Source organism: Ranitomeya imitator, chromosome 1 (genome assembly GCF_032444005.1).
Source record: "Ranitomeya imitator isolate aRanImi1 chromosome 1, aRanImi1.pri, whole genome shotgun sequence".
In the NCBI taxonomy this organism is placed as follows: Eukaryota; Metazoa; Chordata; class Amphibia; order Anura; family Dendrobatidae; genus Ranitomeya; species Ranitomeya imitator.
In genome coordinates, this window is record NC_091282.1 from 17,773,765 (window position 1) to 17,801,702 (window position 27,938).

At 47.4% G+C, this 27,938-nt stretch overlaps 1 protein-coding gene across 6 annotated transcripts in view; it reads right to left on the minus strand.

Annotated features, from left to right (window-relative positions):
- LOC138658266 (uncharacterized) overlaps positions 1 to 27,938 on the minus strand; it is a 64,318-nt gene that overhangs the window by 15,451 nt on the left and 20,929 nt on the right. For 4 of the 6 annotated variants that reach the window (XM_069745763.1, XM_069745757.1, XM_069745751.1 and 1 more), the window contains 4 exons: positions 24,924 to 25,021; positions 24,766 to 24,844; positions 24,563 to 24,660; positions 24,056 to 24,164 (listed from right to left, as the gene is read on the minus strand). In XM_069745763.1, the coding sequence (XP_069601864.1) occupies positions 24,056 to 24,164; positions 24,563 to 24,660; positions 24,766 to 24,844; positions 24,924 to 25,021 (384 nt within the window). The remainder of the gene's footprint in view (positions 1 to 24,055; positions 24,165 to 24,562; positions 24,661 to 24,765; positions 24,845 to 24,923; positions 25,022 to 27,938) is intronic. The other 2 variants (XM_069745768.1, XM_069745766.1) reach the window with 1 other exon arrangement.

Sequence of the window (27,938 nt, forward strand, 5' to 3'; positions counted from 1 at the left end):
ACGGCCCCTTTTGTTGCATTGTAGTCCATTATCATGTCTGGCTTTCGATCTTCTTGATTGCTTATACTGCACATCCAAGCTCTCGCCACCCCCTGTCGCCTCCAGCTGAAAAATATTTCCATAATCCGTCCTTTCCTCAACCCTCACTCTACCAAAATGCTTGTGCATGCCCTAATCATCTCCCGCCTCGACTACTGCAACATCCTCCTTTGTGGGCTACCTTCTAACACTCTCGCACCCCTCCAGTCCATCCTTAACTCTGCTGCTGGGCTAATTAATCTCTCTCCTCGCTACACTGCTGCTTCCCCTGTTTGCAAATCCCTTCACTGCCTCACGCTGGGAAATTGTATCAAGTTTAAACTACTAACACTGACCTACAAAGCCATCCATAACCTTTCTCCACCTTATATTTCCGTACTAATCTCTCAATATCTTCCCTCACGTAATCTCCGGTCCTCCCAAAACCTCCTTCTCTCCTCCACACTTATTTGCTCCTCACCCAATCGCCTCCAAGACTTCTCCCGAATATCCCCCATCATCTGGAATTCTGTGCCCCAACACATCCGGTTATCCACCACATTTGGATCCTTCAAACAGAACCCGAAATCCCACCTCTTCAAAGAAGCTTACAACCTGTAATGACCACACGGCCACCTCAACACCATCGGAGGTGCTGCAACCCCCGACCTACTGTCTCCTTCCCCATAATCCTGTAGAATGTAAGCCTGCAAGGGCAGGGGGTCCTCTCCCTTCTGTATCAGTCTGTCATTGTTAGTTTGTATACTGTAAGTGATATTTGTATTTTGATGTAACCCAGTCTCATATACAGCACCATGGAATTAATGGTGCTATATAAATAAACTAGATGGTGGCCCGATTCTAACGCATCGGATATTCTAGAATATTTAAGTAGTATATAGCACAGTCCACGTACTATATTGTACCGCCATGTAGTATATAACAGCCCACGCAGCATGTAGCACAGCCCACGCAGCATGTAGCACAGCCCACGCAGCATGTAGCAATGTGGGCACCATATCCCTGTAATAGTTATATACTCGCCTTCCATCGGCCCCCGGATCCAGGCCAGGCCTGGCCTTTACCGATGCTCGTCGCGACGCTCCGTTCCCAGTAATGCACTGCGCCAATAACACGTGATGATGTAGCGGTCTCGCGAGAGCGCTACGTCATCTCCGGTCATAGCTGCAATGCATTCTTGGGACCGGAGCGTCGCGAGGACCGGGAAAGGCTGGTGCGGACGGCGGAAGGTGAGAATATAATGGGTTTTTTTTTATTATTATTTTAACATTATATGTTTTTACTATTGATGCTGCTGAATAGTAAAAAGTTGGGCACCCCAAAATGAAGAAAAATAACAGCAACACTCCAAATGTTGGTGAAAAAAATCCTTAGTCCTTAATTTTACAAAGAATTGCATGGACAAGGTTGTGCGGGCAAGGACAAGTGCAGATTATGCAGAAGAGAGAAACAGGACGACGGCTGTTTCGCGTTATTCACGCTTCCACAGGTCCTGTTTCTCTTTTCTGCATAATCTGCACTTGTCCTTGCCCGCACAACCTTGTCCATGCAATTCTTTGTAAAATAAAGGACTAAGGATTTTTTTCACCAACATTTGGAGTATTTTTCTTCATTTTGGGATTTCTTCATGTGGCTTTCCAGCAAGCCCCTTCAACAGCGTGATTCAACCACTGTATTGTGTCCGTGATTCCGCGTCTACTCTGCGATAATAGTAAGTGCGCTACTCAGTGCCATTCGCTTTTTTCTTGCTTTTAAAAACTTGGGCACACTTACACGGTTAATGGCAGCGTTAAGGGACTGCTTTACACCGCGTTATGCCGCTATGTGGGTGCTGACTGGAGGAGAGTATGGAGGAGGCACTGACTGGACGGAAGTAGAGAGGGGCTAATTCGCGGCCGGACTTTGCCTTTCGCTGACTGGCCGCGACCAATCAGCGACCCGGGATATCCGTTACAGACAAACGGACGGAAGTACCCCTTAGACAATTATATAGATAGATAATAATAATGTGGCAGATGCACTGTTGACCATCTTTTCACGGGGTGAATTTCTCAGGGCGGTGATTACTGATCAAGGGACCCAATTCATGTCTCGCCTAATGGATGCTCTCTGTAAAAGAATGCGGTGAAGTGTCTGGTATGGAGTGCGTATCACCCACAGACCAATGGCTTGGGTGAGCGCTTCAACGGTACCCTCAAACAGATGCTATGCATGCTATTTCAGACCCAAGGACACGACTGGGAGCGGTACCTCCCACACCTGCTATTCGCTTACCGAGAGGTTCCGCAGGCCTCGACGGGGTTCTCCCCCTTCGAGCTGCTGTACGGCAGGCAAGTCCACGGACCCCTTGGGTTGGTAAGGGAATCCTGGGAAGAGGAGCCAAAGCCTTCTGAAGTGTCCACAGTGGAGTATGTCATGCGCTTCCATGACAAAATGCAGACCTTGACGCAGTTGGTGCATGACAACATGACAGGCTCAGGCTGACCAGAAGCACTGATACGACCAGAATGCCCGGGAGCAGACCTACCAGGTAGGTCAAAAGGTGTGGGTGCTGGTCCCGGTACCAAAGGATAAGCTTCAGGCAGCCTTGGAAGGCCCGTACGTCGTCCACCAACAGCTCAACCAGGTCACCTACGTGGTCATGCTTGACCACGCTCGGGGTAGGCGAAAGGCCTTTCACGTCAATATGATGAAGGCTCATCACGAATGTGAAGCATACGTCCTACCGGTCTGCAGCTTGCCCGAAGAAGGGGAGGAAGACCCCGTCCTGGACATGCTGGCCCAAGCCAAGGCCGGTGGGTCCATCGAGGACGTGGAAGTAAGCGCCTTGTTAACCGAACCCCAGCGGTCCCAACTGCGAACCAGGCTGGAACCCTTCCAGGCCGTGTTCTCCAACCGACCTGGAAGGATGGAGTTAGCGGTCCACGAGGTGGACACCGGGAATCATGCCCCACTACGGTGAACACCCTATCAGATCTCCAACGAGGTGCAGCAGGTTATGCGCCAGGAGATTGATGAGATGTTACAGCTGGGGGTGATTCAACGGTCCAAAAGCGAGTGGACCTGACCTGTAGTCCACGTGCCAAAAAAGAAGGATCGGACCACACAGTTCTGCGTGCACTACAGGGGCTCAAGATCTGAGTCAGGGATACTGGCAGATACCAATGAGCACTGAGGTGCAGGAGAAGTCGCCTTTATCACACCCTTCAGACTGTACGAGTCCACGGTCATGCCCTTCGGCATGAAGAATGCCCCAGCCACTTTCCAGCAGATTGTCAACCACCTGCTTCAGGGACTAGAGAAGTGCACGGTGACATGCTTGGATGACATTGCAGTCTTCAATTCCTCCTGGGATTAACACTTGCAGCATCTACAGGAGGTGCTCAGGCAAATTCACCAAGCAGGTCTGACCATCAAGCCGGGAAAGAGCCAGATGGGCTTGAGAGAGGTCCACTACCTGGGGCACTGGGTAGGCGGGGACTCCATGAGGCCAGAGCTAGAGAAAGTGGATGCGATAGTGTCCTGGCCCACCCCCAGGACCACGATGCAGGTGATGTCCTTCCTGGGCACAGCAGGGTACTATAGGCGCTTTGTACAAAACTATAATAGCCCAGCAAAACCCTTGGCGGACCTCCCCAGGAAGAAGCTACCCCAGTCGACTGGGCAGATGGTTGTGAGGGGGCCTTGCAGGCTTTGAAAACAGCCCTGTGCAACTCTGTGTTATAAGCAGTCAGCAGCAGTCGACCGTTCCTGGTGCAGACCGACGCCAGCGAGTTTGGCCTCGGTGCTGTGCTCAGCCTGATCGACTCGGGGAACCAAGAGCACCCCATGTTGTGCTTGAGCCGGGAGCTTCTGCCAAGCGAAGTGGCCTATTCCACTATCAAGAATTAGTGCCTGCCCATGGTCTGGGCCCTGCAACATTTGCAGCCCTACCTGTACGGTCGCACCTTCCCTGTGGTGACTGACCACAACCCTCTGTGCTGGCTACAATCCATGTCTGGAACCAACAGAAGATTGCTACGCTGGAGCCTTGCCCTCCAACAGTACAACTTTACCGTGAAACACAAAAAGGGCAGCGAGTATGGCAATGCAGATGGGTTGACCCGCCAAGGCGAACCTGCCAAGGTGCGCATGGAGGAATACCAAGAGGTCCTGCCTCCGTAGCGTAATCCAAAAGGGGGGGAGGTGTCACGATAATGTAAAAATGACATATTATGAGTTTAGTTCTAGAAGGTTCCATGGCATATACACACACACACACGTTGCAGATTCGAACCTCCCCCCTTTCTCACCCACTGCATTCGCCGATACAGAAACTAAGCCCTATGGCAGACACACGCTGTGGGCTCTCCGATCCCCCCTCTTCAGCTGCATAGGAAAATGTCTTCCACTACACACTCTGTGCAACTTGATACCAATGTGCAACAGGCACCCCCCTCTCCCGAGCAGTTTATGGCTTTAAGCTGGGAAAGGCAGCTATAGTATGTGAAAGAAGTGATTAATTTCTATTCTGAATAAAAAATAAATTAATGTGCTCTTTTGTTCATGTAAAAACGTTATAGTAAGGCATAACTTGACTCCAATTAGTGACAGAGGTATGAAAGTTATACATTTGGTATGTGCAATAATAGGGCTACCCACTAGTGCGTTTTCTAAGCTCAGTGCTTAGCAGAAATTGAGAAACGCATTACTGCTTAAGCGGGTCATATATCTACCTCGTGTTTATACTTTAAAGGGCCACTGTCACCCCCCTCCAGCCGTTATAAACTAAAAGAGCCACCTTGTGCAGCAGTAATGCTGCATTCTAACAAGGTAGCTCTTTTAGTTTTGTGTTCAGGTATTACTAAAATAAAGCGCTTTGAAACTTTGCAAAAATACCTATCTTCGTCCACGGAGGCGGGTCCTCAATCCCCAGCTTGAACAGTACTCTGCCGTCACTCACATCTTCAGGGGCTTTCGGCGCCGCCCCCTCCGCGCTGTTTTCTCTTCAAATCCAGCGCCTGCGTGGTGTACATCTTTGTGGGGCAGGCGCAGTAAGCTCTGGCGGTCTGACGTCCCAGCCAGGTTTGGAGACTGCGCCTGTGCTGGCAGTGCGGCCACCCACCTCGGTAATCCCTGCCCCGCACTGTGTTATGCATTATGCACAGTGCGGGGCTAGGATTCCTGGGCATGCGCACTGCGTGTGTCAGACTGTCACCCAGGTCCCCCGCCTTACAGCCTCTGCCTATTCAGCTGATCGTGCCTCCTCCTCCTCATAGCAATCGCCGGGACGATCAGCTGAATAGACAGAGGCTGTAAGGCGGGGGACCTGGGTGACAGTCTGACACACGCAGTGCGCATGCCCAGGAATCCTAGCCCCGCACTGTGCATAATGCATAAGAAATCGGAGTTAGTGGCAGCGGATTTGTCCTGCGCTTTTGGGAAACCTGGTAGCGACAGACGGCGTTGATAATTATTGTTCCCGCCTGAGTGCAGTGTGCCCATTAGAAAGTACATAGTAAGGCAGCCTTTCTGGTGACTAATTATCCCAGGTGCAAGTACGCGGTCTGATCTGAGGGTAAGGGGGGGCGCTAGAGAGCTGCAAGTTCCAAACTGGAACTGGGAAGTGGGATATAGATAAATCTCCTTCAGAAAATAACTGGGGCAACCAAACAACCCCGGTTCATGACATATTGGGTCAGCGGGGTCGGATGATAAAGTTATCCCCCAGTGTTTCGTGACAAGGTGTAAGAACTTTATGCAGTTTCGGGAAAGCAGGGGGAGCAGACTGATCTCACCCAGCTGTCAGACCTGTATGACTGCAGGGAGTACGTTTGGCATCACCGCTCAGGACTCTCACATACATGGCGCATGCTGGAGGTGGAGGAACTCTTTTTCTATGGCAGGAAGTGCACATGCGCGGCCGGCTGATCGGATACTGGGATGGAAGGGTAAAGTTCACAGACGGAATAACCGGGACTATTTCAGAAGATGAAAGGTTCATTTTTTGAACATCATCTATATATATATATATATATATATAATTGTCTAAGGGGTACTTCCGTCTGTCTGTAACGGAAATCCCGCGTCGCTGATTGGTCTCGCCAGCTGCCTGTCCTGGCTGCAGCGACCAATCAGCGACGGGCACAGTCAGGCCGAGAATTAGTCCCTCCCTACTTCCGTCCAGTCAGTTCCTGGCGCTCGCTCCATAATCCCCTCCAGTCACCGCGCACACAGGGTTAATGCCAGCGGTAATGGGCCGCGGGTACCGAACTCCATTAATGCTGCTATTAACCCGGTGTGTCCCCAACTTTTTACTATTGATGCTGCCTATGCAGCATCAATAGTGAAAAAAGATGTAATGTTAAAAATAATAAAAACAAAAAACCTGCTATTCTCACCTACCGTCGTCCAACGATGCGCTCGCGCCTGCCGCCAGCTTCCGTTCCCAGAGATGCATTGCGAAATTACCCAAAAGACTTAGCGGTCTGGCGAGACCGCTAAGTCATCTGGGTAATTTCGCAATGCATCCTGGGAACGGAAGATGGCGGCAGCCGCGCGCACATCAGCACAGCTTCGCTGGACCCCGGCGGGTGAGTATAACTATTTTTTTTATTTTAATTACACGGTGAGTGGCCGAGCTCGGGCGTAGTGATCTATGTGTACCGTGGCCCCAGCTGTGCGGAGTAGTCGTATATCATATGAAGCTGTATGGGACTATTTACTTCTGTGGCCAGTGTTATATACTGCGTGGCCAGTGTTACACACTACGTGGGCTGTGTTTTATACTACGTGGCTGCTATATACTGCGTGGGCTGTATTATATACTATGTGGGCTATTATTTACTGCGTGGCCTGTATTAAAGGGAGCCTGTCACCCCGAAAATCGCGGGTGAGGTAAGCCCACCGGCATCAGGGGCTTATCTACAGCTTTCTGTAATGCTGTAGATAAGCCCCCGATGTTACCTAAAAAAGGAGAAAAAGATGTTATATTATACTCACCCAGGGGCGGTCCCGCTGCTGGTCCGGTCAGATGGGCGTCTCCGGTCCGCTGCGGCGCCTCCCATCTTCATTCCAAGACGTCCTCTTCTGATCTTCAGCCACGGCTCCGGCGCAGGCGTACTTTGCTCTGCCCTCTTGAGGGCAGAGGATAGTACTGCAGTGCGCAAGCGCCGGAAAGGTCAGAGGCCCGGCGCCTGCGCACTGCAGTACTTTGTCTGCCCTCAACAGGGCAGAGCAAAGTACGCCTGCGCCGGAGCCGTGGCTGAAGATCAGAAGAGGACGTCTTGTAATGAAGATAGGAGGCGCCGCAGCGGACCGGAGACGCCCATCTGACCTGACCAGCAGCGGGACCGCCCCTGGGTGAGTATAATATAACGTCTTTTTCTCCTTTTTTAGGTAACATCGGGGGCTTATCTACAGCATTACAGAATGCTGTAGATAAGCCCCTGATGCCGGTGGGCTTACCTCACCCGCGATTTTCGGGGTGACAGGTTCCCTTTAACGCATCGGGTATTCTGCAATATGTATGTATGTATATAGCAGCCACATAGTATATAGCACAGGCCAAGTAGTATATAGGAGTACTACATGGCCTGTGCTATATACTATGTGGCTGCTATATACATACATACATACATATTCTAGAATACCCGATGCGTTAGAATCAGGCCACCATCTAGTTTATAATAACTGTAAATAGCAAAAACATTTATTTACACATTTTCTGCTTAGTTAAATGAAATGTATCCTTTATGGCAGGGGTCCCCAACCTGTAGCTCGGGAGCCACATGTGGCTCGCAGTACCATGAATCGTGGCTCACGGCTCTCTGCCAGCTTGGTGCTTTAGCTGCAGGTCTAGCAAACAGATATGAGGAGAAAATCTAAAAATGAGTAACTTTGTGTGTAGCCCTGAACCGAAGAGCTAATCTGATGCACATATACTGGTTTTAGGGGTTTTAGAGATAATTTAAGTATGGGACGTTGGAGACAGGATGATAGCACCTGTCGGATAAGGTGCCTGAAGCTAAATGTGACAGTATGTCTGGATGGGAGAATACTGAATGGGAGTATTGTGGGGACCGCTGGATCTTGTTATACTGCTTTGGGGTGATTTCTGTGGAAAAGCTTTGGTTATCATTATACCCGTAATGGGGGCTCTGGTTGCCACTACTGTGAGGGTGAGGGAGCAATATGTGGCTCGCGACGCCCTCTCAGAGCGGAATGTGGCTCGCGACGCTCTCACAGAGCGGAATGTGGCTCTCTAGGTCAGAAAGGTTGGGGACCACTGCTTTATGGTGTCACAACCCTTTTAAGTATGTAATAAGAAACACTGACTGGGGATCAGGTGTAGGGAAGAAGAAGAGGAGGAGAGCTGTGACATCTATAGTGAATGGTGGATCCTGTGTTATCAGTCATTGTACAGGAAGAGGAAATGAGCTGTGACATAATCTGTCACGATAATATGAATATGCCATGTTTTTAGTATATACCTAAAAGGTCCATGGCTTTCAGACACACGCTGTGGGCTTTTCAGACCTCCCCTATTCACTCTGCCTAGGAAGCTCTCCTCTGTCTTGGCCTGCAGGCAACTCCCTCCCCCCTGAACACAGCTGTAACTTGAAACTCCAGTGTGGGACTCTGTCTCCCCTCTTCCCTCTCAAATGCAGGAGTGTGTAGAATCCCTTTGTCTGAAAACCATGTGCTTTCTTGCTCATGTACAACCTTACTAGTAAGGCATATCTTGACCCCAATTAGTGACAGAGATATGGAAGTTATATATATTTGGTATGTGCATTGGCCGGGCCATCACCCAGTGCGTTTCCCAGTTTACTGTACCCTTGGTATCCGAGAAACAAATTACTGTTTACTCGCTGTACATAGAGAGGTCATGTATGGTCTAAATAGAATGCTAGTCGCAAAACAAGATCAATAATAATTCTGTTGTTGCTATACAAGGTTGCATCCTGGAGCTACGGTGCATATGAATGTTCCATAATTTGAAGCAGTTACAGAAGAAGAAGTAAGCAGGCTCCTTGCATCTTCGCGCCCGACCACTTGCACCAGTGACCCCATTCCGTCACATCTCCTCCAGTCCCTTTCCCCGGCTATCACCTCTCACCTAACAAAAATATTCAACCTTTCCCTCACTTCCGGTATTTTTCCCTCCTCATTTAAGCATGCCATCATACATCCATTACTTAAAAAACCATCCCTCGATCAAAACTGTGCCGCTAATTATAGACCTGTCTCTAATCTTCCCTTCATCTCTAAACTCCTCGAACGCCTGGTCCACTCCCGTCTTACCCGCTATCTCTCAGATAACTCTCTTCTCGACCCTCTTCAATCTGGCTTCCGCTCTTTACACTCTACTGAAACTGCCCTCATTAAAGTCTCTAATGACCTACTAACAGCTAAATCTAATGGTCACTACTCCATGCTAATTCTCTTGGATCTCTCTGCAGCATTTGACACTGTGGATCATCAGCTCCTCCTCACTATGCTCCGCTCCATCGGCCTCAAGGACACCGTTCTCTCCTGGTTCTCCTCCTATCTCTCTGACCGATCCTTCACTGTATGTTTTGCTGGTTCCTCCTCCTCTCACCTTCCCCTTACTGTTGGGGTTCCTCAAGGATCAGTCCTAGGCCCCCTACTCTTCTCGTTGTATACTGCCCCTATTGGACAAACAATCAGTAGATTTGGTTTCCAGTACCATCTCTATGCTGACGACACCCAATTATACACTTCTTCTCCTGATATCACACCGACCTTTTTAGAAAACACCAGTGATTGTCTTACCGCTGTCTCTAACATCATGTCCTCCCTCTATCTGAAACTAAACCTGTCAAAAACTGAACTCCTCGTGTTCTCTCCCTCTACTAACCTACCTTTGCCTGACATTGCCATCTCCGTGTGCGGTTCCACCATTACTCCAAAGCAACATGCCCGCTGCCTTGGGGTCATCCTTGATTCTGACCTTTCATTCACCCCCTACATCCGATCACTGGCTCGCTCTTCTTACCTGCATCTCAAAAACATTTCTAGAATTCGCCCTTTTCTTAATTTCGACTCTGCAAAAACTCTGACTGTTTCACTTATTCATTCTCGTCTGGACTATTGTAACTCTCTACTAATCGGTCTCCCTCTTGCAAAACTCTCCCCGCTCCAATCTGTCCTGAATGCTGCAGCCAGGATCATATTCCTCACCAACCGTTACACCGATGCCTCTACCTTGTGCCAGTCATTACACTGGCTACCCATCCACTCCAGAATCCAGTACAAAACTACTACCCTCATCCACAAAGCACTCCATGGCTCAGCACCACCCTACATCTCCTCCCTGGTATCAGTCTACCACCCTACCCGTGCCCTCCGCTCCGCTAATGACCTCAGGTTAGCATCCTCAATAATCAGAACCTCCCACTCCCGTCTCCAAGACTTTACACGTGCTGCGCCGATTCTTTGGAATGCACTACCTAGGTTAATACGATTAATCCCCAATCCCCACAGTTTTAAGCGTGCCCTAAAAACTCATTTGTTCAGACTGGCCTACCGCCTCAATGCATTAACCTAACGATCCCTGTGTGGCCTATTTATAATAAAAAAAAAAAAAAAGGTTCCTCGCATCATGTTCTCATACACTTTATGCAGTATTAGCCCTCTGTGTCTGTACTGCTACATACTTAGGCAGGTAACTGGTTCATGCAGCTTTACATGAACACCTGAGCCTTACACTATAGCTGGTCCGAATAACTAAAGCAATTGTTACCATCCACCTCTCGTGTCTCCCCTTTTCCCTATAGTTTGTAAGCTTGCGAGCAGGGCCCTCATTCCTCCTGGTATCTGTTTTGAACTGTATTTCTGTTATGCTGTAATGTTTATTGTCTGTACAAGTCCCCTCTATAATTTGTAAAGCGCTGCGGAATATGTTGGCGCTATATAAATAAAATTATTATTATTATTATTATTATAATTATTATTAATTCTGAGTCCCTCTGAGAAAAGAGGAGTGCATTTCATAACTCAGCCCACTCAGTGATGTCACGACCAGAGGGCATATGGACATATCTTAACCGTGCTGAGTTGTGAGTCAGTCTTTGACCAGGGAGAGAGCAAACAGCAGCTCTGCAAGCTGCTCTGATGCACTCTGATGTTCGCCCCTCCCCCACAGCACATTGTTTGCCATTATCTAAAATGATGAGAAATGCAAGTGTTTTTTTCCAATTTTAATCCCTTTTGATTTGTAACTGTACTGTACATAAGATACTTGTCTACTTTTATAATACCTTTTTATACTTCTGTAAACGTTGCCTACCTTTTTTGGAGTTAAATATATAAAATTACTAGCTTGGTCTCTCCTTGCTCTATAACGTACTGTCACGTCTTCTGAAGTGAATTACGCTACTAATCTGAGTTGGCTCCGGACCCGTTATTAATTAAGAAATTGGAGCTGGTGGCAGCATACTTTTTTGCAGCGGTGATGTCACGGTTCACGGGGAGGATACCTGTATCTTCCCCACCACTCACACCAATTTGCCATGAGTCGGGGTTGTTTGGTTGCCCCTGGTTCTTTCTGAAGGGGATTTAATTATATCCCACTTCCGGTTTGGAACTCGCAGCTCTCTGGCGCCTCTCTAACCCTAAGGTCAGTCAGGGTACTGCACGTAGGATAATTTGTCGCCAGAAAGGCAGCCTGCTATGTACTGGCTATTGGGCACACTGCAGCGAGGGCGATATAACTACTCCCACTCAGGCGGGAACAATAATTAATCAACGCCGCCGGTCGCTGCAAAGATTCCCAATCGCACAGAACAAAGTATGCTGCCACCAGCTCCGATTTCTTAATTATTAACGGGTCCGGAGCCAACCCAGATTAGTAGCATAATTCACATCAGAGAACGTGACCGTTCGTTAAAGAGCAAGGAGAGACAAGCTAGTAATTTTATATTTTACTCCAAAAAAAGGTAGGCAGTGTTTACAGAAGTATAAAGACATTTTAAAGAAGACAAATCATATGTACAATACAATTACAAATAAAATGGGATTAAGGTTGAAAATAAACACATTTCTTTATGTCTTCTTATCTCATGGCCGACCGTGTGCTGTGAAGGAGGGGGTCACACCTAGAGGCATAGCACGCATCTGTATAGCAGCTAGACCCCGGACAAAGATACTTCAAGTTTCCTGCTTCTCTTACTTATTTTCTAGCCTAAAACCCAGGCACTCCCCCTGTGGTGACCCCATTTAGAGGCTGAAACCTCCCCTTTACTTAGAATCATGAGAACTATTTTTATGCCTAGCTCGCTGTATGAATCTCGTATACGAAAGACACGATGATTAGAAAGTGCCCCACATCAGGGGTTTCTTTTAAGCGTAGACACGGAGTAATTACATGACCCACTTACGGAGAAACCCGCTCTTTGCACTCATTGGGTTTAGCTTCTAGCCAATTCAGGGAGTTCTAGATCTCTCGATGGACATTCGGAATATACAAATCTTATATCTTTTGCCCTGATCGGATCGGTGCGCATATATATTATAGAATCTATCTATCCATCTATATATATATATATATATATATATCTATCTATACATATATACATACATACATATACACACACACACACATATATACAGCAATGGCAAAAAGTATTGACACCCCTGCAATTCTGTCAGATGATACTCAGTTTCTTCCTGAAAATGATTGCAAACACAAATTATTTGGTATTATCTTCATTTAATTTGTCTTAAATGAAAAAACACAAAAGAGAATGAAGCAAAACATTGATCATTTCACACAAAACTCCAAAAATGGGCCAGACAAAAGTATTGGCACCCTCTGCCTAATACTTGGTTGCACAATCTTTAGCCAAAATAACTGCGACCAACCGCTTCCGGTAACCGGTCAATGAGTTTCTTACAATGCTCTGCTGGAATTTTAGACCATTATTCTTTGGCAAACTGCTCCAGGTCCCTGATATTTGAAAGGTGCCTTCTCCAAACTGCCATTTTTAGAACTCTCGACAGGTGTTCTATGGGATTCAGGTCTGGACTCATTGCTGGCCACCTTAGAAGTCTCCAGTGCTTTCTCTCAAACCATTTTCTACTGCTTTTTGAAGTGTGTTTTGGGTCATTGTCCTGCTGGAAGACTCATGACCTCTGAGGGAGACCCAGCTTTCTCACACTGGGCCCTACATTATGCTGCAAAATTTGTTGGTAGTCTTCAGACTTCATAATACCACGCACACGGTCAAGCAGTCCAGTGTCAGAGGCAGCAAAGCAACCCCAAAACATCAGGGAACCTCTGCCATGTTTGACTGTAGGGACCGTGTTCTTTTCTTTGAATGCCTCTTTTTTTCTCCTGTAAACTCTATGTTGATGCCTTTGCCCAAAAACACCAAGGTTACTTACTGGTAGCCGGTTTTTCCGGAGCCCATGACAGCACACCTGAGAGAGGGATCCGCCCAGTCGGGACAGGAAACCTACTGAAATAAAAGGGCGGTACCTCTCCCTCGCTTCAGTTGGTTTTCAGAGCATGAGAGGCCCCCTTGGTTAGTACACATGGCAATCTACCACCACATCATAATAACAAATAACACCCAGCTAAAAAAGTGCTCACCAAAAGGGTGAAAAAAAGAAGGGAGGGAATATACAGGTGCTGTCATGGGCTCCGGAAAAACCGGCTACCAGTAAGTAACCTTGGTGTTTTCCCGTCTCCCAGGACAGCACACCTGAGAGATTTTTGGAGAAAGAAACACCTTAGGGAGGGACCACCGCTTGTAGCACCCTTCTACCAAAGGTAAGGTCAGTTGAGGAGGATAGATCTAGCCGGTAGTGTCTAAAAAAGGTAGACGGTGAGGACCAGGTAGCGGCCTTACAAATTTGATCAATCAATACCTCTGCTTTTTCTGCCCAGGAAGTAGCCACAGCTCTGGTGGAGTGAGCCTTGATGCCTTCAGGGATCGGGGCACCACGAGAAGCATAGGATAAGGAAATGGCCTCCCTAATCCACCTAGCAATAGTACCCTTGGATACCCCATATCCTTTTCTGCTACCCTGGAAAGCTACAAATAAGGACTGATCTTTCCTCCACTGACTAGTCAAAGATATGTACTGCAAAATAGCTCTTCTTACATCCAGTGTATGAAATTTTTCTTCCCCTGGATTCTTGGGATTATCACAAAAAGAGGGTAACACAATCTCCTGGCTTCTATGGAATTTAAGTACTACTTTTGGCAGATATGCCGGATCTGGTCTGAGTACTACTCGGTCATCAAATATCTGTGTATAAGGAGGGGAGATAGACAGGGCTTGCAAGTCACTCACCCTACGGGCTGATGTTAACGCAACCAGAAGTACTGTTTTAAGAGTATTTTTATTGATGACTCCTGCAAAGGCTCGAATGGATCACTAGTCAGAGCCTCTAACACCAGATTTAAATCCCATGGAGGAACCCTCTGAATTATTACTGGTCTAGACCTACTACAGGATTTTATAAAGCGGGACACCCATCTATTGGAGGCCAGATTACAATTATACAAGGCTCCTAATGCCGACACTTGTACTTTGAGCGTATTAGTTGCCAACCCTAGTTGTAAACCCGCCTGTAAAAACTCTAGAATAGTACCTACAGGAGCCTTGTCCCCCAAAGGTTGCCCTGAAAAATCTAGAAACTTTTTCCACGTTCTACCATAAATCCTCGATGTTACTGGCTTTCTACTTTTCAACAAGGTAGAGACTGACCCTGGCGAAAACCCCCGCCTACTCAATAATGCCCTCTCAAATTCCAGGCTGCAAGATGGAAGCCCTTCACTTGAGAGTGGCATATTGGACCCTGAGTAAGCAGGTCCGGAATTTCTGGCAGGATCCATGGATCGGTTACTGACATTTGTCTCAGGAGGGAGAACCAAGGTCTTTTTGGCCAGAATGGAGCAATCAAAATTACTCTCGCCTGCTCCATTCTGATCTTCCTTACTACTGTCGGAATCATCGCTATCGGTGGAAACACATACGCGAGACTGAACTTCCATTGTATTTGAAGAGCATCCACCGCGAAGGGTATCTCTCTCGGGTCTAAAGAACAGAAACTCTCTACTTTCCTGTTGTTTAGAGTGGCAAATAAATCTATTACAGGTGAGCCCCAAGCCTGCACTATCTGTTGAAACACTTGGGGATTCAAAGACCACTCTCCTTGTCTCAGTATCTTGCGACTTAGGTAATCTGCTTTCGTATTCTCGACTCCCTTTATGTGGAGAGCCGAGAGGGATAGTAGGTGGCGCTCCGCTATTTGTATGAGGACAGACGCTGAATTCATCAGGGAAGGGGATCTCGTCCCTCCTTGGTGGTTGATATACGCAACCACTGCGTGATTGTCTGACATGACCCTGGTATGGTGACCCTGAAGGATGGGTAGGAAATGTTTTACAGCTCTCTCTACAGCCCATAACTCTCTTAAATTTGACGCCTGCTGTGATTCTAGTTGGGACCAGGATCCCTGAACTGAGAGAGTCCCTAAATGAGCCCCCATCCTGTACCATTTGCGTCTGTGGTGATGACCTCCTCTATCGGAGTTACCCACTGGACTCCCGACGCCAAATGATCTCTTACTACCCACCATTTTAGGGAATCCGTCACCTCTAATGAAAGGCGTAGCTTCCCTTCTAAATGCCCTTTTAACCACTTTTGTGCTGACAGGACCTCCCACTGTAACTGTCTTAGATGGAACTGCGCCCATCTTACTGCAGGTATACAGGACGTTAGAGAACCCAACAGGGACATTGCCTTCCTCAACGTCATTACAGGGTGATGAATTGCCGACTCCACAAGATTTTGAATTTTGACCAGCTTGTTTTCTGGTAGGAGACAAAGCTGACGCCTGGAGTCCAGAAGTAGACCCAGAAAGGACTGAACTAGCTCCGGCGTCAACCTCGACTTGGTGAGATTTATTTTCCACCCCAACCGCTCTAGAGTCGATATGACTTTTATTTGTGCCAGACAATGTGCTGCTGAGTTCCCTATTATAAGGAAGTCGTCTAGATATGGAACTATAACCACGTTCTGAGAGCGGAGGAAGGACATGACCTCTGACATCAGCTTGGTGAATATTCTTGGCGCTATAGACAGGCCGAATGGGAGGGCAGCGTATTGATAGTGCCTGAGACAACCTTGGACATAAACTGCTACCCTTAGGAATTTTTGATAGTCCCGATGTATTGGGACGTGGTAGTAGGCGTCCTTTAAGTCTATGGCTGCCATGAAGCAACCTGGAAACAAGAGTTTTATTGCTGTATTCACGGACTCCATTTTGAAGGAGCAATTTACTACTGACTGGTTTAGATTTTTTTTAAATTGACTATGGTTCTCAGTGACCTGTCCGGTTTTTTGTATTAGAAAAAGAGGGGAGTAAAAACCTTTTCCCTGCTCTTCTTCCGGGATCTCTACCAGAACTCGTTTTGATGCCAGTTCCAATATCACTGCTTCCAAGGCTAGCTGCTCCTCCGGGGTTTTTCTTTGGGGCGTTAAAACAAAAGTTTGTCGTGGAGGAAAAACAAAATCTATTTTTAGGCCGTCTTTGATGACCTTCAGAGTCCAATGACTGGGGGAGATGTCTACCCAGGCTGGGAAAAAAGATAAAAGCCTTCCCCCCACCTCCGGCCTGGCGTCATTGGGAGGGTTTTTTTGCCGAAGTAGAGGGACGTTTAAACATATATCCAGAACCTCTCCTTTCTCTTGAATCCCAATTCCTTCTATCTCCCGGGGGGCTGCCCCTACTAAATTTGCCCCTCCGAAAATAAGGCCTTCTAAAGTCCACAGGAAAGCGAGGAAATCCCTTTTTTCTATCTCCTGCTGTCTCTTGAATGTCTTCTAATTTTTGTCCGAAGAGGAAATGGCCATCACATGGTATAGAACAAAGTCTATTTTTTGAAGGTAAATCGCCGGGGCACCCCTTCAACCAGAGAGCATGTCTAGCCGCGTTGGATAAACTTGCAGCTCTAGCCGCCAGCCTTACGGAATCTGCCGAAGAATCTGCTATAAAGGCAGCTGCTCCTTTAGCCAAAGTTACATTTGTTAAAATTTCATCCCTTGGGGCTTTAGATTTCAGTTGCTCCTCTATCTGCTGCAGCCAGACGATAAGGGAGCGAGAGACACAGGTCCCTGCAATTGCCGGTTTTAAGCCCCCTGCGGTCGCTTCCCAGGTGTGCCTTAGGAATCCATCCGCTATTTTATCTAAGGGATCCATTAACACACCAGAGTCTTCTAAGGGAAGGGATGATTTTTTAGACGATCTAGCTACCGCACCATCGATTTTCGGAACTTTATCCCATGTTTCCGAATCCTCTCCTCAAAGGGGTAATGTCTTTTAGAAGCCGAGGGTAGATTACCCGATTTCTCCGGCTTCCTCCACTCCTTTTCTATAAGGGCCTTTACTCTAGAATTAACTGGAAAGGTGCACTTTCTCTTCTCCTCTAGACCCCCAAACATTATGTCCTCCAGGGACTTGGCCGCTTTCTCATCTTTTAGGCCCATTGAAGCTCTAACGGCTTTTACTAGTTTGTCCGTGTTCTCGGTTAGAAAGCACGGACGGCCTCCAACATCACTATCGGAAGAGGAGCCAGAGGACTTAGAGGAAGAGGAGCAGGGAGATAATGGTTCCTCCTGACATTCCTCGTCAGAAAGAGAAACCTCGGAAACCGAAACTGGTTCTGGGTTTTTACTACCCTTTTTCTTAAGGGCTGCTTTTACAGAGCCTTGTACTTCTGCTCTGATTATTGCTCTAAGACTAGAGGCAAAGTCAGGGGTCTCTTCCTGGATAGTCTTTTGGATGCAATCTACACAAAGACTTTTCTGCCACTGGACTGGCAACGGAACTCTACAGAGGGCACATTCCTTATTCTTTGACTTGGAGCTAGCCTTCCTCGGCGCCTGCCAAGTAAACAGAAAATGTAGCCCATTACCACCAGGGTGACATTCACGTAGATCACTCACCACCCGCTGACCATAAAGAGTACCGGATTCTGAGGCGGACTGGGAGCACGGGGAACGTTCCTCCTGGAGGATGAAGAGTCCTGAGACGTCCGACTAGGACGATTGCCGCTCCTTCCACTCGAGCGGCTATTCTTCTTAGCATGATGATGAGCCGCTGCATCACCTGATGAGGTCTCCTGCTGCTGCTGTAATAACTGCTGCTGCTATATACGATCTTCCATCTCTGGAATCTGTATGAAGATGAGCAGCGATCCGTGCAGCCACCACCTTAATAAGGGGTCTTCCACATTGCTCCCCGCCTCTTCCGGTAACTATTTCGCTCCTCTCCCCCTCCAGTATACCGCCGGGAAGCGTACAACATTACTGGCGTTACATCCCATGGGCGCCGCCATCTTGGATCCGGCGCGCCTCTCTGACGTCACGAAGGCACGCCCATTCCCAGCGTGCCTTGCGCTGAACGCCAGCCGCGCGCCGGAAGTCGCCCAGCAGAGGGGGGGAGAGCGGCGTGGCAGACGCAGAATGGCCCCCAGAGTTTCGGACTGCGCTGGACCGACGCCCGCACGTGCGCAAGAGCCCGAAGGATCTGCGGACGGCGCTACCAGCATCCCGAAGGCCGGCATACAGGCGCTCTGCCTGTGCTTCCAGTGCCGGGACGAGAGTGGGTAAGTGGATCTTCAAATCAGTCAAAAACAAAAATAAAAAATACCGCCGTGATTCCAGCACAAGGGTTCCCATCAGGACAGCAAACCCAACTGAAGCGAGGGAGAGGTACCTCCCTTTTATTTCAGTAGGTTTCCTGTCCCGACTGGGCGGATCCCTCTCTCAGGTGTGCCGTCATGGGAGACGGGAAAAGCTCTACTTTTGTCTCATCTGACCAGAGAACATTCTTCCAAAACGTTTTAGGCTTTTTCAGGTAAGTTTTGGCAAACTCCAACCTGGCTTTTTTATGTCTCGGGGTAAGAAGTGGGGTCTTCCTGGGTCTCCTACCATACAGTCCCTTTTCATTCAGATGCCGACGGATAGTACGGGTGACACTGTTGTACCCTCGGACTGCAGGGCAGCTTGAACTTGTGTGGATGTTAGTCGAGGTTCTTTATCCAACATCCGAACAATCTTGCGTTGAAATCTCTTGTCAATTTTTCTTTTCCGTCCACATCTAGGGAGGTTAGCCACAGTGCCGTGGGCTTTACACTTCTTGATGACACTGCGCACGGTAGACACAGGAACATTCAGGTCTTTGGAGATGGACTTGTAGCCTTGAGATTGCTCATGCTTCCTCACAATTTGGTTTCTCAAGTCCTCAGACAGTTCTTTGGTCTTCTTTCTTTTCTCCATGCTCAATGTGGTACACACAAGGACACAGGACAGAGGTTGAGTCAACTTTAATCCATGTCAACTGGCTGCAAGTGTGATTTAGTTATTGCCAACACCTGTTAGGTGCCACAGGTAAGTTACAGGTGCTGTTAATTACACTAATTAGAGAAGCATCACATGATTTTTCGAACAGTGCCAATACTTTTGTCCACCCCCTTTTTATGTTTGGTGTGGAATTATATCCAATTTGGCTTTAGGACAATTTTTCGCGTTTTTTCATTTAAGACAAATTTAAATGAAGATAATAAAATAATTTGTGTTTGCAATCATTTTCAGGAAGAAAATGAGTATTATCTGACAGAATTACAGGGGTGTCAATACTTCTGGCCATGACTGACTGACTGTCTGTAATAAATAAATATATATATATATATATATATATATATATATATATATATATATATATATATATATATATATATATATATATATATATATATATGTATATATGTATATATGTATATATGTATATATGTATATATGTATATATGTATATATATATATATATATATATATATATTTTTTTTTTTTTTAATAATAATCTTTATTTTTATATAGCGCTAACATATTCCGCAGCGCTTTACAGTTTGCACACATTATCATCACTGTCCCCGACGGGCTCACAATCTAAATTCCCTATCTGTATGTCTTTGGAATGTGGGAGGAAACCGGAGAACCCGGAGGAAACCCACGCAAACACGGAGAGAACATACAAACTCTTTGCAGATATTGTGCTTGGTGGGGTTTGAACCCAGGACTCCAGCCCCAGTATACGCACGGAGGCGTATTGAGGCCATAGGAATGCATGGCAATCGCAGGCATGACTGTGGTAATGTGATAAAGTCCGGCAGGATTGTGAATGGCCGATACGTGTCGCAGAGCAGAAGACTTTGCGCTGCCAGCCTGAAGTGATGTGGTGTTCTGGGACCTATAGTCCCACAAGTGTTTGGTATGTCTATAATGGGAGGCTGGCAGGGCTAGTTATGCGAGATGGGCGGGACAAACTAGCCACACATCCACACTCCCACCCAGGGGAGTGGTTTTAAGGTATGTAATGTGACCAGAGTGTGGGTCACATGTTCTGAGTTAGGGGACCTGAATGGTCCATGTGCAAGGTCCTGGTAGATACCTCGGTGTTGGGTGTGATAAGCCCTGAAGAGCACGTGGGACTTTGCCACTGGTGACCTGGGTTATTGGACGGTCCCAGCTGGGGATGAAGGTCCCGAATTGTACCCGGACAGGCCACCTGTGTGATCCCGAGTAACCAGGGTGTTGGGAGGTCCTGGGAGAAGGACCGGATCCCTGAACAGCACGAGGTGAGGACCAGGATCTGCAGAGCCAGAAACAGGTCCCGTGTGGTACTGCCAGTGGAAAGCCTGCAGCACTGACGAGCAGGTAATACCAGACTGTGTGTTTGGCTCCAGAGCGAGCCTGAATATTGGACTCGACCAAGAGGGTATGGTCACCGTCCTGATGGAACAGAGTCACGCTGTGAACATTGTTACTTTGTTTTGCCATGCTATGAAGATTGTTGTTTTGTGTTTTCTGCCACTGGGGTTTATGGAGTAATAAACCCAGTTGAACTTTTAGAAGAAAATACGGTCTTGTGTGTTAATACGCTGCCAAGCGGAGCATTTCCCAACCCGCAAGTAAGTGCAATCATATATATATATATCCTTACAAGAAAAATATAAGCTCATGCTTCCTATACCAGTATTAACCAGTACCAGGTGGGAGGGGGGAATGAGGGGAGTAGGGAGATTTGTATGCAGCAGGGTAGAGCCATATTAATTTTTTTGGGAGGAGGGAAATGAAGTATAGGATTACACACACAGACAGACAAAAGAGGGGGAAGGGCCCACAGTGTGTATCTGGAAAGCCAATGTACTTTTAGGTAGATACTAAAACATGGTATATTCATGTTATCGTGACAGGTGTTATCAGTCATTGTACAGGAGGAGGAGGTAAGCTGTGACATCACCTATTGTGAATGGCGGATCCTGTGTTATCTACTGTATACTAAGGTATTATCAGTCATTGTACAGGAGGAGGTGAGCTGTGACATCTATAGTGAATGGTGGATCCTGTGTTATCTACTGTATATAGAGGTGTTATCAGTCATTGTACAGGAGGAGGAGGTGAGCTGTGACATCTATAGTGAATGGTGGATCCTGTATTATCTACTGTATATAGAGGTGTTCTCAATAATTGTACAGGAGGAGGTGTCACGATCACTGATAGCTACATGTCCGGCCGGCGCGCTCCCGACGTCCCTCCTCGTCCTTCTCTGCCCGGCTTTTCTGGTTCCCGGCGCGTCGGAGGTCTGCGCATGCGCCGTAGCGTCTCCTCCGCCGCTCGACTTCCTGGGAGGTCGTGACCCGGTGGTCCCGCCTCCAATATGGCGGCGCCCACCGGGTATTTCTGCTTGGCGCTTACGCGCCTGTGAGTCTTCGTTGTTGCCATCTAAGCATCGTTCTCAGGCCCTCTCAGTGTCTGGTTCTAAGTGCTCCTTTCTTCTGTGCTTGCTCCGTCTTTTCCTGGTTTCTTTTGTCCTCCTGTGCCTCCATAGTCTCAGTATTGCCGTCACTTAATACTTTTGTTTCCTTTTCAGCTCACCACCTCGTCATCCTCTAACCTTCAGCGTTCCTGTTTACCAGCTTTACCCAGTCGTCCCTTTGGCTCCAGCAGTTGCGGTTCCATCCTCCTTGGGCCTGCTCCTAACACTCCTTGTATAGGGGATGCATCATCAGGATTGCTCGCCCTTGGGGGCTCTGGGGCCGCAACCAAGAGGGTCCACCCTCGGGTTCACCATACCCTCTGTCTCACCCCTGTGTAGCGCGATAGTGAGCTGTGACATCACCTATTATGAGTGGTGGATCCAGTGTTATCTACCGTATACTGAGGTATTATCAGTCATTGTACAGGAGGAGGAGGTGAGCTGTGACATCACCTATTATAAATGGTGGATCTAGTGTTATCTACCGTATATTGAGGTATTACAGTTAAATGAAAAAGTTTGGGCACCCCTATTAATCTTAGGCTTGGGTCACATGATATTCAGGTCTGGGGACTGGGATGACCATTCCAGAACAGTGTAATTGTTCCTCTGCATGAATGCCTGAGTAGATTTGGAGCGGTGTTTTGGATCATTGTCTCGCTGAAAGAACCATCCCCTGCGTAACTTCAACTTTGTCACTGATTCATGAACATTATTGTCAAGAATCTGCTGATACTGAGAGGAATCCATGCGTCCCTCAACTTTAACAAGATTCCCGGTGCCGGCATTGGCCACACAGCCCCAAAGCATGATGGAACCTCCACCAAATTTTACTGTGGGTAGCAAGTGTTTTTCTTGGAATGCTGTGTTTTTTGGCCGCCATGCATAACGCCTTTTTGTATGACCAAACAACTCAATCTTGGTTTCATCAGTCCACAGGACCTTCTTCCAAAAATAAATTGGCTCCTCCAAATGTGCTTTTGCATACCTCAGCCGACTGTTTGTGGCATGCTTGCAGAAACGGCTTCTTTCGCATCACTCTCCCATACAGCTTCTCCTTGTGCAAAGTGCGTTGTATAGTTGACCGATGCACAGTGACACCATCTGCAGCAAGTTGATGCTGCCGCTCTCTGGAGGTGGTCTGAGGATTGTCCTTGACTGATCTCACCATTCTTCTTCTCTGCCTTTCTGATGTTTTTCTTGGCCTGCCACTTCTGGCCTTAACAAGAACTGTACCTGTGTTCTTCCATTTCCTTACTATGTTCCTCACAGTGGAAATTGACAGGGTAAATCTCTGAGACAGATTTTTGTATCCTTCCCCTGAACAACTATGTTGAATAATCTTTGTTTTCAGATCATTAGACAGTTGTTTTGAGGAACCCATGATGCCACTCTTCAAAGGAGATTCAAACAGGAGAACAACTTGCAAGTGGCCACTTTAAGTAGCTTTTCTCATGATTGCATACACCTGGCTATGAAGTTCAAAGCTCAATGAGGTTAGAAAACCAAAAAAAGTGCTTTAGTAAGTCAGTAAAAAGTAGGTAGGAGTATTTAAAACAAGAAAATGATAAGGGTGCCCATACTTATGCACCTGTCAAATTTTGTTTGAATGCAAATTGCACATTTTCTGTTAGTACAATAAACCTCATTTCAAGGCAGAAACATTACTGTGTCCAACAGTTATTAGATATATGAAACTGAAATAGCTGTTGCCAAAAAAAACAATTTTCATAAAACATTAAGCTTAAGATTAATAGGGGTGCCCAAACTTCTTCATATAACTGCATCAGTCATTGTACAGGAGGAGGAGGTGAGCTGTGACATCACCTATTGTGAATGGTGGATCCTGTGTTATCTACTGTATATAGAGGTGTTATCAGTCACTGTACAGGAGGAGGAGGTGAGCTGTGACATCACCTATTGTGAATGGTGGATCCTGTGTTATCTACTGTATATAGAGGTGTTATCAGTCACTGTACAGGAGGAGGTGAGCTGTGACATCACCTATTGTGAATGGTGGATCTTGTGTTATCTACTGTATATAGAGGTGTTATCAGTCACTGTACAGGAGGAGGTGAGCTGTGACATCACCTATTAAACATGGTGGATCTTGTGTTATGAGATGTGCTCTTCTGATAATGTTAATACAAATAATGGAAACCTAATGTCATGATTACGTACCTGTGGTAACATCTGGAGTTTCCTCCTTCACGACGTTCATACACGGCTGACCTCCTCTCATCGCCTCTTCTAGGTTTTCCTCCACTTTAATACTAATGAGATCTTCCCTCTGATGTGACAGATGAAACAATTCAGCACAACTTGGGGTTTGACAGCAGAAGACACAAACCAAGGCGCCATTCACAGATCAGCTTCATGTACATGTTCTATACGGTTTTTGTAAGAAGCTCGTGTAGTCTTTAGTCTAAATCACCATCTTCTCACATTTACTACTTGAATTACTGTAAACTATAGATTTCTGTGTCGTAAACTCCGGAATACACGGACATTACTCAGCCGGATGTGGTCACTGCTGAAAAGACGTATAGGTTTTTCTCATCATTGATAACCGAGGCACAATAATATGGTCTAAGGTCAGGAAGATCCACCAGAACTTATGACATCTATGACCTCGATCAGAAATGTCCCCCCATATACAGATCCGGTACAGGGCTCAGCACCGTCTACCTGATGATCCTCCGGGATGTTGTGATTCTCCTCCGGACAGTCCTGGGGACACAGAGGACGGGGACATCTCTCTGGTGGATTTATCCTCCTGGATCCACCTGTGGAGACACACAGTGATGGAATAGATTGTGTCATGTGATGATGAGATGATGCGAGTAGTAGTCGGTGACCACAGAACAGACATGACAGTCTCCCCTCCTCACCCTGCTGATCGGCCCATATATCCATTGTCTCTTCTACTTCATCTTTAACCTCAACCTTAATATCAATCAGATCTTCACCCTAAAAAAGAAAAATGTAAGATGAGCTCAGGTCCCATCACTTCATGGTCAGATGTTGTGGGGGCTTCAGTGTCATCTACCTGATGATCCTCCGGGATGTTGTGATTCTCCTCCGGACAGTCCTGGGGACACAGAGGACGGGGACATCTCTCTGGTGGATTCCTCCTCCTGGATCCATCTGTGGTAAACATACAAAAGGACTAATTATGGGCAGCACGGTGGCGCAGTGGTTAGCACTGCAGCGCTGGCGTCCTTGGTTCAACTCCCACCAAGGACAACATCTGCAAAGAGTTTGTATGTTCTCCCTGTGTTTGCGTGGGTTTCCTCCGGGTTCTCCGGTTTCCTCCCACATTCTAAAGACATACTGAAAAGGAATTTAGATTGTGAGCCCCATCGGGGACAGCGATGAAAATGTGCGCAAAACTGTAAAGCGCTGCGGAATGTTAGTGCTATATAAAAATAAAGATTATTATTAATTACATGACCTCCATATATCTTTAATGGCAGCCAGAAGACTGTAGCCAAAAACGCTACACCCATGTTATAATTCCAGGGTTTTGTAACGTAAACGACATTAATTGAGAAGTGGCATGACTGGAATATTACCTAGAACTAGACGTCCCTCAAAAACTGAGGAAGAGGCAAGAAGAAAATTGGTCTGGGTGAATGCAAGAGGCCGACGGCAACATTAAAGGAGCTGCAGGAATTTCTGGCCAGCCCTGGCTGTGTCCTGCATGTGACAATCTCCCGCAGTCTTCATATGTGTGGGGTAGGAGACAGAAGCCTTTCCTTACAGAGAAAAACATGCAAACCCAGCGATGTTCTGCCAAACTCTCCATCATGGCTGCCAAAGGCATGAGGGAAACGTGTTCTAAAAGGTTGAACTTTTTTGCCATAATCCCAAAAGGTTTGTTCAGCGCAAATCCGACACTGCACATCATCAAAAGAACACCATCTCCACAGTGAGGTATGGTGGAGGCAGCATTATGATTTGGGGCTGTTTATGGGCAGCTGGAACTGGGGTTTTAGTCAAGGTGGAGGGAATTATGGACAGTTTCAAATATCAATTTTACATCAGAACCTTCCGGCCTCTGCTAAAAAGCTGAAAATGAGGAGGAATTTCTTCTTTCAAACAACAATTATCCTAAGGGCAGTGGCGTAGGAAGGGGGGTGCGAGGGGGGCGGGTCACCGGGCCGCGGCCGGCGCTGCAGGAGGAGGGAAAAAAAAAAAAAAAGATGTGTGCCCTTTAAATCTTCGGGCCCCCCGCCAGCGCCAATACTCACCTCTCCTGGTTCCTGCGGCTGCGCGGTAGCTGCAGCGTCTTCAGCGCCCTCTGACTCTGCGACGTCTCAGGGCAGAGGGTGCGATGACGTCATCACTGCGCGCTCAGCCTCTGTCCTGAGCGCGCAGGGACGGAGAGATGTTGAGTGCACCGGACCTGCGCTGGGAACGGGAGAGGTGAGGATTTTACTTTTTTTTTTTCCTTCTCTGACTGTCTGTCTGGGGGCAATGCTGGAGACCCTGGGGCAAATTTCTGGACAGACTGGGGCAGATTTCTGGACAGACTGGGGCTATGCTGGAGACCCTGGGGCAGATTGCTGGACACGCTGGGGGCAATGCTGGACACGCTGGGGCAATGCTGGACACGCTGGGGGCAATGCTGGACACGCTGGGGGCAATGCTGGACACGCTGGGGGCAATGCTGGACACGCTGGGGGCAATGCTGGACACGCTGGGGGCGATTGCTGGGCACGCTGGGGGCAATGCTGGACACGCTGGGGGCGATTGCTGGGCACGCTGGGGCAGATTGCTGGACACGCTGGGGCAGATTGCTGGACACGCTGGGGGTAATATGCTGGACACACTGGGGCAGATTGCTGGACACACTGGGGCAGATTGCTGGACACACTGGGGGCAGGACTTGAGGCATGGGCAGAATGTAGATACGGGGCATGATTGGAGACACGGGGCAGAATGAAAGACACGGGGCAGGATTGGATCATGGGGCAGGATGGATACGATGGAGACAGATGGGGCAGGATGGGGAGATCATATGGTGTAGGATGGATACTCATGAGGGCAGGATGCGAGAACATATGGCTGGAGCCAGGAATGAGATAAACGGGGCCAGGGTGGGGAATAGTATTACCATAGGGGGTAATTAAGGGATGTTACTACTGCAGTGATGCATTTTATTTTTTGAGTATACTGTTTTAAATGGGGGGTGGGGGGGGGGGGGGCGGTCCTGTTACTGTGCAGAGTGACACTATATCGCCTTTTTTTCTTCATGTGGTGTAATGTAGAAGTTGTTAAAAATTAAGTAATGTGTTCTGCAAGCGGAGCTCGAGATAACAGTGTTATTTCCTGCAGAAACGAGTGCTGGCTGGGAGAAATGATGGCGGTCTGTGCTGGATGAAAGATGAATGAAGGACTTCACCTAGAGACGTCACTGGTGAGTCAGTGTTACCTATACACTGACACTACACACTGTATACTATATACAGAGCTCCTGTGTACAATGTCACCAGTGATCACTGTATTACCTATACATTATATACAGAGCTCCTGTGTATAATACCACCAGTGATCACTGTATTACCTCTACACAGACACTGCATACTAAGTACAGATCTCCTGTGAATACTGGCACTTATGGTGATAGTATTGTGTTTTTTGTTTTTTTAATACTGATCAGTATTGTGGTACTCAGTCACTATGTGGTGGTAATATGTGGTCTGGAAATGGTGTTGTGGTATTTGTCCCTTGTATGTGCTATTTGGTCACCAAGTGGTGGTAATATGTGATCTGGTCATGGTGAGGCGGTATTTGTCCCTTGTATATAGTATTATTATTTATTTTGGTAAACTGTGTGTATTGAGCGCGGGGGGGGGGGGGCGCCAAACTCGGGAGCAGCCCCGGGCGGCAAAAGCTCTAGCTACGCCTCTGCCTAAGGGAATGGTGGATCCTGTGTGATATACTAAGGTACTATCAGTCATTATACAGGAGGAGTAGGTGAGCTGTTATATCACCTATTGTGAATGATGGATCCTGTATTATCTACTGTATATGGAGGTGTTATCAGTCATTGTACAGG